Source organism: Staurois parvus, unplaced genomic scaffold, assembly GCF_062004578.1.
Source record: "Staurois parvus isolate SC_StPar_1 unplaced genomic scaffold, SC_StPar_1.0 ptg000708l, whole genome shotgun sequence".
NCBI lineage: Eukaryota > Metazoa > Chordata > Amphibia > Anura > Ranidae > Staurois > Staurois parvus.
In genome coordinates, this window is record NW_028318504.1 from 8,142,501 (window position 1) to 8,156,655 (window position 14,155).

The window sequence follows — 14,155 nt, forward strand, 5'->3', positions numbered from 1 at the left end:
CTCCAAAAATTCATGAAAAAGTGCCGAATGCAGAAACTTCAGTGTATTAACACCATCTGTGATAACCAACATATACTGCACTCACCAAATATAGTGGACTCTCAGTGATTAAAAGTCAAAAATGACATGCTATAATAAGGCATGTCAAAACCCAACTTTGGTGGGGTGGTTCCACCTGCCCATCAGGTGGTCTCCTGATGGGCAGGTGGAACCACCCCACCAAAGTTGGGTTTTGACATGCCTTATTATAGCCTACAGCTGTTGATGGCCTACCAGTCTGGATAACATGCTGCCCCTTTCATAAGCGTAGGAAGCATACAAGTACATTTTTGTAATATGGTCATTGAGTAATAACGTCATTGAGTAATATGGTCATTGAGTAATAACGTCATTGAGTAATATGGTCATTGAGTAATAACGTCATTGAGTAATATGGTCATTGAGTAATAACGTCATTGAGTAATATGGTCATTGAGTAATAACGTCATTGAGTTACATGGTCATTGAGTAATAACGTCATTGAGTTACATGGTCATAACGACTAACTGCAACCACTGACCAGAGCTAGTCATATACATGTGTCGGGATTTGCAAAGTCATGTTGCCATGAGTGCAAGACATGTAAATTTGTGCTTTAGAGCAGCACTAGAAAGTCAGATGCTGTAGACTGTATTGCAAAGGTTGTTTTTGTGTGGCTGTTTTGGTTGGTGTGTGTACCCATCGCATATGTAAAGAGTAGTTTAACAAAAGTAAAGTGTTCCTTTAACTACTTCCTTACTGCTGCATTGTATATTCATCAAAAAAACACAAGCAAAGAAGTGGACATGTATTTCTTGAGTAAACACACTCAGGTGGCCAGTGTGCTTGTGGTAAGGCTGTTTATGATACAGCTCAGGTCACAGTCACAAAGTACAGAGCCAATTAGAGCCGCCCTGTACCTTGTGATCGCTGTGAACTAATCACAGCCATCACAAACGTAAGCACTATTAGCGTTCACAAACATTCAGCCCATTCAAAAAGAGGAGGAAGATGACAGCTGAATGTCTGGCAAATCAAAAATGAACATTGTGGTGTCTTGTGAGGTTGGGGAGGGGGCAGTAAAACTCCTACGTTTTTTTTTTCTTTTAGCCCTGGTTCACACTGATGCGATGTGGAATTTGCAGCGTTTTCAGTGCGAATTCCCCCCCCCGCATCACAATCGCACCCCGCTCATACAAACAGATGCGGGTGTGTATATGTTAAAACCCCATCGGTGCACAAAACACGGTGCGATGTGCAGAATCAGATCGCATGGGTGTGAATACCTATGCGATCCGATTCTAGTGCGGACCAAAAAAAGGGTCCTGCACAATTTTGGTGCGGTGCGAATAGAGCCATAAAAAATGTATGGCTCTAATCGCACCGCATACAAATCGCATGTGATTTGTACAGGAATGCGGTGCGGTTCCTGTGCAAATCACATGGGATTTACTGCACCGTTGTAGTGTGAACTTAGGTTTAAGGTGAGGGGGAGTCACCAATGATGGTGTTTTTTTGGGGGTGGGTATTAAAGTGCCACTGACCACCAATAATTAGGTGATCATTTTTATTTTTTTTTAAAGGTAAAGGAATTTAAAAAATTCTAAATCTGTGGTCTTTTATATAGAAGGGAAAGAAAAAAATAAAAAACACCACACCTCAGTAATTATTATAAACCTCAAAAGAAAAATAAAATGATGCAATTAATTTGTGTCCAGTGTTGCCTGACTGGGTAATTGTCAAACTCTCACATCCCTGGAAGCTGACAAATGGCCTGGTAATGGAGTATATACAGGCTAGTATTCGAGCAAAAATCATAACTTGCATTATTTGGTTGAAGAAAGAAAAAAAAAAAAAACAAAGACAAGATTCGCCAAAAAATGTTTTTTAAAAATCCCAGTTTTTTTTTCTTTTTATGATTTTTAATCCCATTACTCTGAACTAAACATATTCTTCTAGGACATTTTACCATACCTTTTCATTTACTCAGCTCCAAATTTAGGGAAAGGCATAGACTGTGCCAATAAACTTGGGCTTTATGAGTGCACAAAAAATATATCTACAAAATGTAATTGAATTCCTATTTGATTTTTCAATTTTCAGTTTATGGGTACTATTCTGAGCACAGGGATGCATTGAATACTAATAATCCCCGCGTCCACACAACTCGCACTTCACTTTTCACACAGGTATAAAAGCCGTGAGAAAAGACAAAGCGGCACTAGCACAAAACCTCATTATCATGTCCCTGAAATAAAATGCTTTTGTCAAGGGCTCTTCTCTGCCACTTACTTTATTATATTGATATCTGGAATTAGTTTAATGAAAAAAGAAAAAAAAAAAAAAGTACACAAGATAAAGATCATGGCTTTAAAAAAAAAAAAAAAAAAGCTCACTAGTACTGCTGGTTTAAACAAACCTGTAAATAAGGCAAGAAAAAACCGAGGGAAAAAGAAGACATTTAAAAAAAAAAACAAATAAAAAAATAAGAATTAAAAGATGAATGGCTTTGAGAAAGAAGAGAGGGAGGAAAGAATATCTTTCCACTCCAAAACTGCCAACCAAACCACATAACCACTGTGATTGGCTGTCATAGTACTCACATGATCAGGAGCCGTTCCTGGTCTATGAGCTGTGCTAGGAGCAATAGATTATACAGTATCTATTCTTCTGGTGGTCCATATCTCTAATCTGTGCTGTGTCCAGGGGCAGACTGACCATTAGGAAACTCTGGCACAGCCCGAGGGCCCGGGGTCAGTAGGGGGCCCCCATGAGATTCCCCTGGTACCTTTTTCATAGGCTTTTTTGAGTTTGGGCAGGGACACAGGGGCCCCATGAGTTGTCAGTCCGCCACTGGCTGTGTCCCAGTGTTGCAGCCCTCAGAATATTCAGAAACGTCAAATGACTGTACAGCCACTCGCAGTGGTTCCTTCTTGTGATCCCTATGTCACTGCTGTGTCGGCATGGGTGGAATCACAACACAGAGGAGGAGCCAACGGCATATCCTAAACTTTTTGCAGTTCTCTTAAAAGCGGAGTTCCACTCACTCTGTAAAAAAATAAAAGTAAGCAGCTACAAAAACTGTAGCTACTGACTTTTAAAAAAACAGCCATTTATCTGTCCCGCAATCCCGCGTAACCCAGCCACAGCCAGTTTCACCGGCTGTCCTGTATTCCAGGCTCCGGCATCTTCAGTGTGGGCACCCGGCTATGACAGCTTGCGGCTTCACAGCCGGGTGCCCACTGCACATGTGCGAGTAGCGCTGCGCTTCCTGAATGGTCCTGTAGTCTTCTGGGAACTGACATGTGTCCCAAAAGACAACGGGGAGGACACCTTCCGCCTAGGCGATTGGACCGGAAGTGGGAGCTGGTACCTGTCAAATTGGGGTACCTGCTCCCCAAAGGTGCCAATCCTTAGTGGGGAGCGGGGGAGCAGTCCTTAAAGCAGAACTTCCCCTTTTGGGTGGCGCTCCGCTTTAAGCTTATAGGGTCATTGAAGGGGTGCCTGTCATCAGCTCTCTGCTGCCATCTAAAGCATCTTTTTTTGTAATTACCATGCTTTGTTGACCTTCACAGCCGGGGTACCCACTGCACATGTGCGAGTAGCGCTGAGCTTCCTGAATGGCCCCCGCCGTCTTCTGGGACCTGTCACATGTCCCACAAGACTTAGGGGAGGGAGGGTAGGACGACAGCTTTCGCTTCTGATCACCTAGGTCAGTGGTGGGCAACCTTTTTTTTCAACTGAGCCAAATCTTGCCAAAACCACGATTGAAATTTATTTTGAGAGCCACATTTTTAAAACTGAAAATACATCCCCCATATAGTAATTCATCCCCCATATAGTAATTCATCCCCCATATAGTAATTCATTCCCCATATTGTGTCAATTCACTTACCTTTGCTCCGCGCATTCCTCTCGCCGTGTTCCCGCGCCGTTCCGGTCTTCAGGGCGGACTGTGAGAGGAGAGGAGTTCGTCACGCTGCCCCGCCTACATCCTGACAGCCAAGGTTTGCCACGCTCCGCGGGCCGGATTAAAAGGTCCGCCGGGCCGTATACGGCCCGCGGGCCGTAGTTTGCCCATTGCTGGGCTAGCTGCAGAGTCCTGACTTTTGGGGCGGCCGCCCGAGAGGAGGGAGGGGAGCGAGCGCCTGGCACACAGAAGAGCCGCATTAGAGTGTGTAAAGAGCCGCATGTGGCTCGCGAGCCGCGGCTTGCCGACCACTGACCTAGGCGATCGCTGCGGAAGTGGGAGCGGGTATCTGTCAATTTTGGGTACCCGTTTCCCCTCCGGCTCCGCAAAGATGCCAATCCTTAATGGGGAGCGGGGGACCAATCTTTAAAGCAGAACTTCCCCTTTTAGGTGGAACTCCGCTTTAACTTGGGTAGAAATGTTAGATCCACAGGGACCTCCTAAAACCATATGTATGTATTTTAGCACAGAAAAGGGTTAGTTTGCTAAAATTGCATTGTGGTCATCAACATCAACAGGGCTTAGCAGAGTTCTTCTTTAAACCCAGTCAATACTATAAAACTCTCCTAATAGAACAGAAACTGGAAAAAAAAATATTCAATTTGGCTAGAAGAGATGAACTATTCCCAGAATGCATCTGTTCATCTCCAGCCACCCAAAAGAGAACATATGTCATGAACCTGCTATGTTCTTGCTGTCCCTTCAGGCAGATGATGGCTTGGCTTTCTAAAACAGAGCGCTCACCCGAAAAATTTATCTCGGCTGTAATATTATTTTATAAGATGACCCAGACTGTTTGGAGGGCTAAATAGTGTGTGGCTGTACAGTAAATACCGCGCTTCCTAAATGACAACCATTGCTCTTGTTTATACCCTTTTGTACTGCAGAGGGAAAAATTGGGAGAAGGAGCGATGGCTCCAGCAAAGACACAATATCATCTCACAAAAGGACCTTTCTGGCTGATGAAAAACCTGGGTGCATTCAGAGCTCATCTACAGACAATAAATACACTGCAGATCTTTCTTTCCAGGAATATTTCATCCAGCAAGGAAGGGTTTCTTTTTAACAGAAGAAGTTTAAAGCAATATTAATGCCCAAACCAAAAATGTCATATATTGCAGCCTGCCAATCATTAGATATGGTGGCTGCATTCCTTTTCGCTTTTTTTTTAGGCTTTTTCCCCCTCCGTTTTCACCTGGTGGTCTGGTCAGTAACACACCTCCTGTATTAGAGACCGTCCTCACCTTTGGACTGCAGCACTGTTAATCTGGGGAGAGGGGAGTGTTAGTGTATTTAAATCTGCTAGTCCATCTAAAACCGAAGCCAAACTCCAGATAACACTGCAGTTACAGTTTTGTTTTCCTTTTTGGGATCAAGATTTTACAGAAATTAATCCAGGCCATTTGACATTTCTCTCCTACATGTAAAAAAACTTTTTTTTGCTAGAAAAATTACTTATACCCAACATAAATATATATTACTAAAATAAGTATTGAACACATCACCATAACAACCCATGCAATCCATACAGACAAAACAACCAAAACAAATACGTTGAGAAATTAGTTATGTGTAATAAAATGGAATGACACAGGGAAAAAGTATTGAACACGCTAACTGAAATTTAATACTGGATATAAAATCCTTTGTTGATCATGACTGTTTCAAAATTCCTCCTATATGGTGAAACTAGTCACATGTATTGGTCAGGTGTGATTTTGGCCCATTCTTCCACACAGTCTAAATCTTGAAGGTTCCGTGGGCCTCTTCTATGAACTCTGATCTTTAGTTCTTTCCATAGATTTTCTATTGGATTCAAGTCAGATGATTGGCTGGGCTATTCTAGCAGCTTTATTTTCTTTGAAACCAATTGAGAGTTTCCTTGGCTTTGTGTTTGGGATCATTGTCTTGGTCCATCCTTGTTTCATCATCATCCTGGTAGATGGTCGCAGATTTTTATCAAGAATGTCTTGGTACATTTTTCCATTCATTCTTCCTTCACTTATATGAAGTTTGCCAGTACCGTATGCTGAGAAACAGCCACACACCATGATGTTCCCACCTCCATGCTTCACGGTTGGTGAAATGTTTTTGGGGCAATGTGCAGGGCCATTTCACCTCCAAACATGGTGTGTTTTACAGCATCCAAAGAGTTCAATTTTGGTCTCATCTGACCAGACTATAATCTCCCAGTATTTCACAGGCTTGTCTAAATGTTGTGCAGAAAACTTTAAATGAGCGTCAACATGCTTTTTCTTCATCAATTGAGTCTTGCGTGGTGAGCTTGCATACAGGCCATGGCGGTTGAGTGTATTACTTATTGTTTTCTTTAAAATAATTGAACCTACTAATTCCAGGTCTTTCTGAGGCTCTCCACAAGTGGTCCTTGGCTCCTGGACGACTCTCCTGATAATTTTTTTCACTCCTCGGTCAGAAATCTTACGAGGAGCACCTGGCTGTAGCCGGTTTATGGTGAAATGATGTTCTTTCCACTTCTGGATTATGGCCCCAACAGTGCTCACTGGAACATTCAGCAGTTTAGAAATTCTTCTGTAACGAATGCCATCAGTATGTTTTGCAACAAATAAGGTTGCAAAGGTCTTGAGAGAGCTTTGCTTTTACCCATCATGAGATGTTTCTTGTGTGATACCAGCTGAGACTGAAGCAGCTGATATTAACCACTTGACGACCGGGCTATAGCCAAATGATGACAGCTACAGTGCGGTTGTCTAGTTCTGGAAAGGCGTCATATGTCCTCCAAAACTGCGCCTTCCGAGTGCCCCCCTGGGGCGCGCACCCACCGAGCTCTGTGAACACGATGTCCTTTGGACACAGCTGACCACATGACATGGTAAAGGGCCAATTACAGCACCCTTTTACCACATGATCAGCTGTGTCCAATGACACAGCTGATCACAATGTAAATACAGTTGCCGGTTATCACGCTGTCACAGTGTGAGGAGAGAGGACAGCCGGTAATTGGCAACTGTATTTACATATCAGAGGATCTCAGTGCCGCCTCATCAACCCACATCAGTGGAGAAAAATTACCGGTTTGCAAACTTTTATAACAGAAACTATATTTCAAAATGTTGGTCTCTTTTTTTTGTTTGTGGTTTTGTTTGTGAAAGTAGGCAAGTGGTTAATTTGCACTGACAAGGGGTGTGATTGCTTTCTAATTACTGACAGATTTCAGCTGGTGTCTTGGCTTTCCATGCCTTTTTGTGCCTCCCTTTCTTCATGTGTTTAATACTTTTTCCTAGTGTCATTCCATTTTGTACACAGAACTTAATTTCTGAACTTATTTGTTTTGGCTTCTCTGTATGTATGGGTTGTTACCGACGTGGTGAACATTTCATGTCAACAGCACCCCAAGAAATTTATTTTTTACCGAGAAAAACGGTGATGTGTTCAAAGTATTTTACCCGCTATATATGGTAGGCATGTATATATTATTTTTTTTATTTTTTTTTTTACGCAGAGGCCTTATAGAATTAAATGGTGGGTGGGTGGTTTGCCTTTAGGAACATGTTACACATTAAATACAGATGTAACACAACACGTTCCAAAGCACCCCCTTTCCCCATGACAGCAAGCAGGGTTAATCTCCCCCATAGACGCTGTCATGTTAAAAATTGGCAACGTGGCAGGTGGACTTATAGGCATACGCCGTCTCCTCACTGCCTGTCAAATGCTCTCTGAAGAGTGATCCAAGCACGGATTGCACTTCTGACAGCAACACTAGTGTGGGTGAGTCCTTAAAGTAATAAAGGGATTATCTATCAAGATGTTACCGATAGTCCCTACTCCTTTGTAAGTTGTATAACAATATGCTAAATAGTTGTTCTAAAAAGGTGGTATGGGGCTAGTGTGTCATTTTAATCCAGATGCTTTTCAATTACTTGGTAAATAAATTGAATACAAATGAATAAAATATGATGGGGTGTTCTATTGGTTTGCTTTATACACAGGCTGTATTTTTGCTGCTGAATGGTTGCATTTTACTGTTCCTCATATCCATGTATTTCTATGGATGCTCACTAACATGGATGCTCCTAGATTTGGCACATCACAGTCACATGGAGAAATTATACATACAAAATAGTGAGGTGAAGAAAATGATATCTCCTTAACCGTCCCAGCAGGTATGTCATATTTCATATCTAGACGTTCAGCAGATGCGTCTGCATATTAATCTACTAGTGCCAAGGCTGCTAAATGCACTGAGGGTAAGTTATGGGTCATGATATAAGCTGCGCGGGATTTTGGTTCTAGCTGGGGTCTCCACCTACAAATCCCTCCCCAAATGAGGTGATTGGTTCTCTGCTTCAAGGAGACACCCTGCGGAGTTCCTAGAAAAGCTGTTGTTATGATTGGAGCAGAAAGCTGAGTTGAAGTAGCTCCCTTTTAAGAATGGAACTAACTTTAGGAGATAAGGCCCTTTTGCCAGGACTTTCGGCAAGGTGTGTGTGTGTATTACATCCTTTCTGTAAATATTGTTATTGCACCCTTTTGACCTTTTAGTAATAAATCTTACTTTTTGAAAGTGTTGAACCATTTCTAAAGCTCTTTAATGCAAGCTGAGAATCCCTGCCTCTGAAGAGCGCTACTGTGTGTTTTTAAACCTCCATATATCCCTGCCTGCGGTGACAGTAGTATACAGATGATTATTCAACATCATAGTGCTATTGCTGATATTGCCGAATTTCCGCTTTCTCTGTACAAAAAGGAGGTGGTGGCAGTGTGAAGGGTTAATTGCATAATTAACCTGACCCAGTAACAATCGCACCCAGGCTGCAAGTACACAGATTGTGGTCCATTAGCTGGAAAATCTTTGTGCAGGGTGCAGCTGGGCGTGGCATTGTTAGGCACGTAACAGCGGGGTTGCTGGGGTCTGACGCCGCAATCGTCACATTGCTGATGTCAGCAACACTGTCAAAGCAGTCTGTATACAGATATCATGCAGTCTCTGATGACTCCCCAGGCTGACAGATCTCACCATTAGAAACCATAATTAAAAAATGGATGTTCCTTACCAATCGTGTTGTTTACTGGCGAGAAGGCCAGCACTTGGCTTGAATGGCATTTAAAAGTAAGTTTATATTTATGTTGTGATCTTGCTACAGAAGAGTCCCACAGAAATCAGACCTTTTAAATGCCATCTACAGCACATGACCGGGTCAGTTCTATTCAGAAATGAGGATTTACTGACCACAATACAATGTTATTAGAATTATCATGAAATTATCTCAGCAATCAATCTACAAGTGTACAGATTACAATGTGTGACATACAGATAACCACCGGAGGGAGCATATATCAAACTGTAGGAGAAATACAATCTAGATAATATGGCACATAATTTACATGCAAATATGACAATCACATCAAAAATTCTTCAATTCTTCTTCTTCACTTCAAGGAATGCATTAGGGTAGATTTAGACGTGCATCTAATACCTCCCTTGCCTCTGAATCCCGGTCCTCTTCTGGATCTCGCTCCAGAGGCTATTGACAGGCGGTGAGGAAGCGATGCGACAAATCCTCACCATCTGTTTTAACCCCATTTTTGCAGACAATCGCACCGCCACCACATGCATTGCAAGCGGTTGTGAGGCCTTTGTGGAGCTTCTCTACTGACTTACATGTATAGAGTTCGGTGGGCCTGCTGCCCGCTCATTGCTACATGTCGGGTCAACTTAGCTGAGGTTGTGAAGCAAAGCATTGTGACATGAAACATCCTCCTCCACTGTCTATTGCAGCTCAACAGGAGGCGGTTGGTGGCTCAACCAAGCATCTCCCCACCCAACCGCAAGTCTAATCGAGGCCGTACAATAATAACTCAAGGGATGTTCAATTTACATCACCCGAAGCCCGGGACATGTAGTTCCAGGCGCTGGGCAGGTAGTTTTTTTTTTTTACCTTTAGCCCTGCTGTGGGCAAGCAGCAGGGCTCCCTGTCAGGTGGAAGCATTCGGGCGGCAGCTTCCACACAGCCCACTATGGTGCCCCCCCCCGCTATATGTCCCGGACTCCACTTGCCCACCTGTGGGCCCGGGACCAGTCGGTGGGTATAGGGGAGACATCCGCTCCTCTCTCCTTGTCCTGACCCGGAAGTGATGTGACGTCACTTCCGCGTCCCTGTTGACAGATTCCGGACCATAGCGACGCGGGAAATAATGTAATGCAGTGCGATGTGCACTGTATTACATTCAGTGGAGCACAGGGGAGACATGCAGGATCTTTTAGACCCTGGATGTCTCAAAAAAGAGAACCTGTCAACAAAAATCATTATCACATAGGGGACTTCTTGTACGCTGTGTGATTTAAAAGAAAAAAAAAAAAGTTAAGTAAATCGTATCTGTTCACTCAGCACACTATGCCAAATGGATGATCAGTGCAAGATGAAGGTTGAGGTAGAAAAATAAAAATAAACATCTGTGTATTTTTAATAAGCTGTGGGACCCCTGGCTGCAAGTACAAGGATTAGCCCCTCTGTCCCTACTGTCCTTACAAATTTTCCAACCCTAAAAGCAGTAAGAAGTGGCAGGGATACACGACGGAGCAAAGTTATTATCGGACGGTGTGTCTACATATGATATCAGATATAACAAGGTTCACATTTTTTGGCTTCTCTCTTCTGATAGTGCTTGGAGCATTATGTGGTTTCCTCTGAGGCAATCATAGGTTCTGTATTTGTTCAGACATAATGTAAGTTTGGAGGATGTGAGAATGATCTCCCAAAGTTTTATGTTTAATTGTTTTATGGTCATACTTGTTGTGTCCCCATACTCACGCATAGTGGTGCGCTGAAATGAAAGTTCTGGTGCCGAAACTGATACCTAAAATTCAGAATGCACGTGGCCGGAAACCGAAATGTCTGTATGTGGGGAGGCTCAAATTTTCTTTTTGTATTTTTTTTTTTCTTTAACGTGTATATTCATTTACTTGACTTATTATTTTATTGTTACCACTTAGTGGACCAATAGTCCCTATGTGATAGCATATTACATACAGTGACAGGTCCCCTTTGTGGGGGGGGGGAGGGGGGCAGTGCGTGCAAGGAGGGGCAGGAGAGGAGCAGTGTATACAGTGAGGGAGCAGTGCACACACTCAGGCTCCCTCACTGGCTGCCCCCAGGTCACTGCTGGTTTTTTATTTATTTTTATTATTATTATACAGGATTTATATATATTATTATTATTATACAGGATTTATATATATTATTATTATTATACAGGATTTATATATTATTATTATTATTATAGAGGATTTATAGAACGCCAACAGTTTGCTCAGTACTTTACAATATAAAGGGAGACAATACAGCAACAATACAGTTCAATACAAGAGGGTTAGGAGGGCCCAATGTGTTCTGGGTTTGTGTTTCACACATAGTCAACAATACAATATTGACAAAATAAATCCTAGTTTGTCCCCAAAAAACATGTACTGTATGTATTATTTTGTTCTCTTATGTAAAGACAAACGTTATGATCCAATAAACAGGTCTATAGTAGAAATGTAAAAACTGCTCGGGTCCACAAGAGATATACAGGTATAAGAGCTGAAATGGTGAAGCACCCTGTAAAATATAGAGCAGCGCAGATGTTTATCACCACCCACTTATCAAATACAACAATGGTGACCCATTCAAATGTATCTATAGTGAGCTTACCGATTCTTCCTTTCTTATGGATGTGTCCAGGCATGATGCCAATCTTACATTCACCAGGCTAGAGAGATAATTGAAATGATATAATTAAGAAAAATGCCATAACATCTATTTATCTGCAGATAACGTTACATTTGCCATGTAATTCCAAAATGAGGTTATATTACAACGATTCCTTAAAGTGTTACTAAACCCACAACAGTAAAATCAGTCTGTAGACGCAGTAAAGCATGGTGGTTATACTCATTGTGGAACCTAAGGGGTTAATCATCTGCATTGTATAAAAAAGGCCATTTGATCCTGCTTTCTCTACCCCGCGTCTTGTTCAAATGTCCACGTCTTACCTCCTGATAAAAACAGACTGAACCCGTAGCCACATGCACATGCTCAGTTTAGTGTGTATTGCTAGAGAAGGGTTTTTTTTTTTTCTTGGGAGAGTGCATGTGATCAGCAAAGGGCCAATCAGCGCTGTCCAGACAGAGGTCAGGGATTTTGCATCCTCCTAGAGCAGAAAGAAAACTCCTCCTACAAGCTTTAACCACTTCCAGACCGGACACTTTTACCCCCTTCCTGACCAGGGCAATTTCAGCTTCAGAGCTATCACACTTTGAATGACAATTGCGCGGTCATGCAACACTGTACCCAAATGAATTTTTTACCATTTTTTTTGAGACAGATAAAGCTTTATTTGGTGGTATTTATTCACCGCTGGGATTTTTTTCTTTTGCTATGTAAATAAAAAAGTCCAAAAATTTTGAAAAAAAGTGTTTTTATTAATAAAATTTTGCAAATAATATTTCATCATAATTCTTGGCCAAAATGTATTCCGTTATCTTTTTAGTAAAAAAAAAAAAAAAAAAAAAAAATCCAAAATTAGTTTATAACCAAAAATTATAATTTTTAAACATTTTTTTTTACATTTTTATTTTATTTTTTTATATTATTTTTTATTTATTTATTTTTTTTATTTACATACTGTCACCCTAGCAGTACCGTGTCACCATGGTGACACGGTACTACTTGTGGGGGGTGATGAAGATTTTTTTTTTTTTTTTTTTTTTTTTTTTTTACACTGATTGTTTTTACACCCATATAGGATGTAAAAGCAATCATTTCTCTCTCTGTCTGCATTCTTGCAGTCATTGAGAAGTACTGAGTGAGCTGTAATTGGTCACAGCCTGTCACATGGTACAAGACTGTTGTGAATAGCCTTGTACCATGTGACCTCTGTGATCATTCACAGATTTCACACGCAGTAAGCAATGATGTCACAAGTGACATCTTGCTTACTACTTTGCATGTGATCACTGATTGGCCAATCAGCGATCACATGATCGGGACCTCGTACAGAGGTCCCGTCCGACGATCGGTGTTTCACTGTGTCCAGAGCACACAGCGGGCACCGGATCGCGGTGCTGCGCGCTCCCAGGGAGTGCGCACAAGCAGGGTGCGGGGAGGCCATTTATAAACGGCCACCCGACCCTGCACTGCCACCGTCCGGCCGTTTATATACAACGGCCAGTCGGGAAGTGGTTAACCAGTGCTCTGCTGAACACTGATAGAAGACACAAGACTGCTGTAATTGCTGATGAGAAAATGTATTTAGCAGTTTATATTTACTAAAATAATTGCACTTCCATGTACTGTGGGAAACCAGACATAGTGAATGCAGGGTCCTGGGTTTAGTAACACTTTAAATAAAGAGACAGGATCGACTTCTTTTTCATTATAAATGAAATGTCTTGTCTGGAATCACCATTAGGAGGCTGTCTACTGTGCATCCTGTGACTTAACTTCAAAATTGTCTCAATGTCAAAACGAGAACTGTGGGTCTATACCACAAGTCATCACTTGGTCATGCCACCAGAAGGAAACATCTGGGCTCCTGGTCTTATGATATGAAACATTATTCCATCCGGGATATTATTATTATACAGGATTTATATGGCGCCAACAGTTTGTTCAGCACTTTACAATATAAAGGGAGACAGTACAGCAACAATACAGTTCAATACAAGAGGGATAGGAGGGCCCTGATCCTGGGAGCTTACAATCTAAAACCGACCTTCCTTGATGTGTTTTCTCCACTCCTGGCTTGCTCACAAAATTAGAGGAAAACTTCCACTTCCAAGCCAAGGAGTGGAAAAACGTGCCAAGGACTGTATGCAGTCACTTTGTTGACAATTAGTAAACACAGCAAGAGGAGCGAAAGTGTGGAGTGCGGCTGATACATTTTTTTCATATCTTTAATGGAGAGTGGAGGTGGACTACAGTAGCCAGCACCTGGAATGTCCACGTATAAGGAGGAGCAAGTCTTGAAGGACGCTATGGATTTGGGTATGTTCTTATCATTCCATCAGGACTGCACAATGAATGTGAGCACGTGTAGGAATTCACTGCAGCATTCTGAGGGCTGGTCTCTGCTTCCCGGAAGACGAAAACCTGCCAGGAACAGAGATGGCACCAGCATATGACAAAACAGGTGCTGGATTGA

General features: G+C 42.1%; 1 protein-coding gene across 1 annotated transcript in view; it reads right to left on the minus strand.

Annotated features, from left to right (window-relative positions):
- SUCLG1 (succinate-CoA ligase GDP/ADP-forming subunit alpha) overlaps positions 1-14,155 on the minus strand; it is an 82,257-nt gene that overhangs the window by 43,190 nt on the left and 24,912 nt on the right. The window contains exon 5 of the mRNA XM_089653360.1: positions 11,665-11,722. Within this exon, the coding sequence (XP_089509486.1) occupies positions 11,665-11,722 (58 nt within the window). The remainder of the gene's footprint in view (positions 1-11,664; positions 11,723-14,155) is intronic.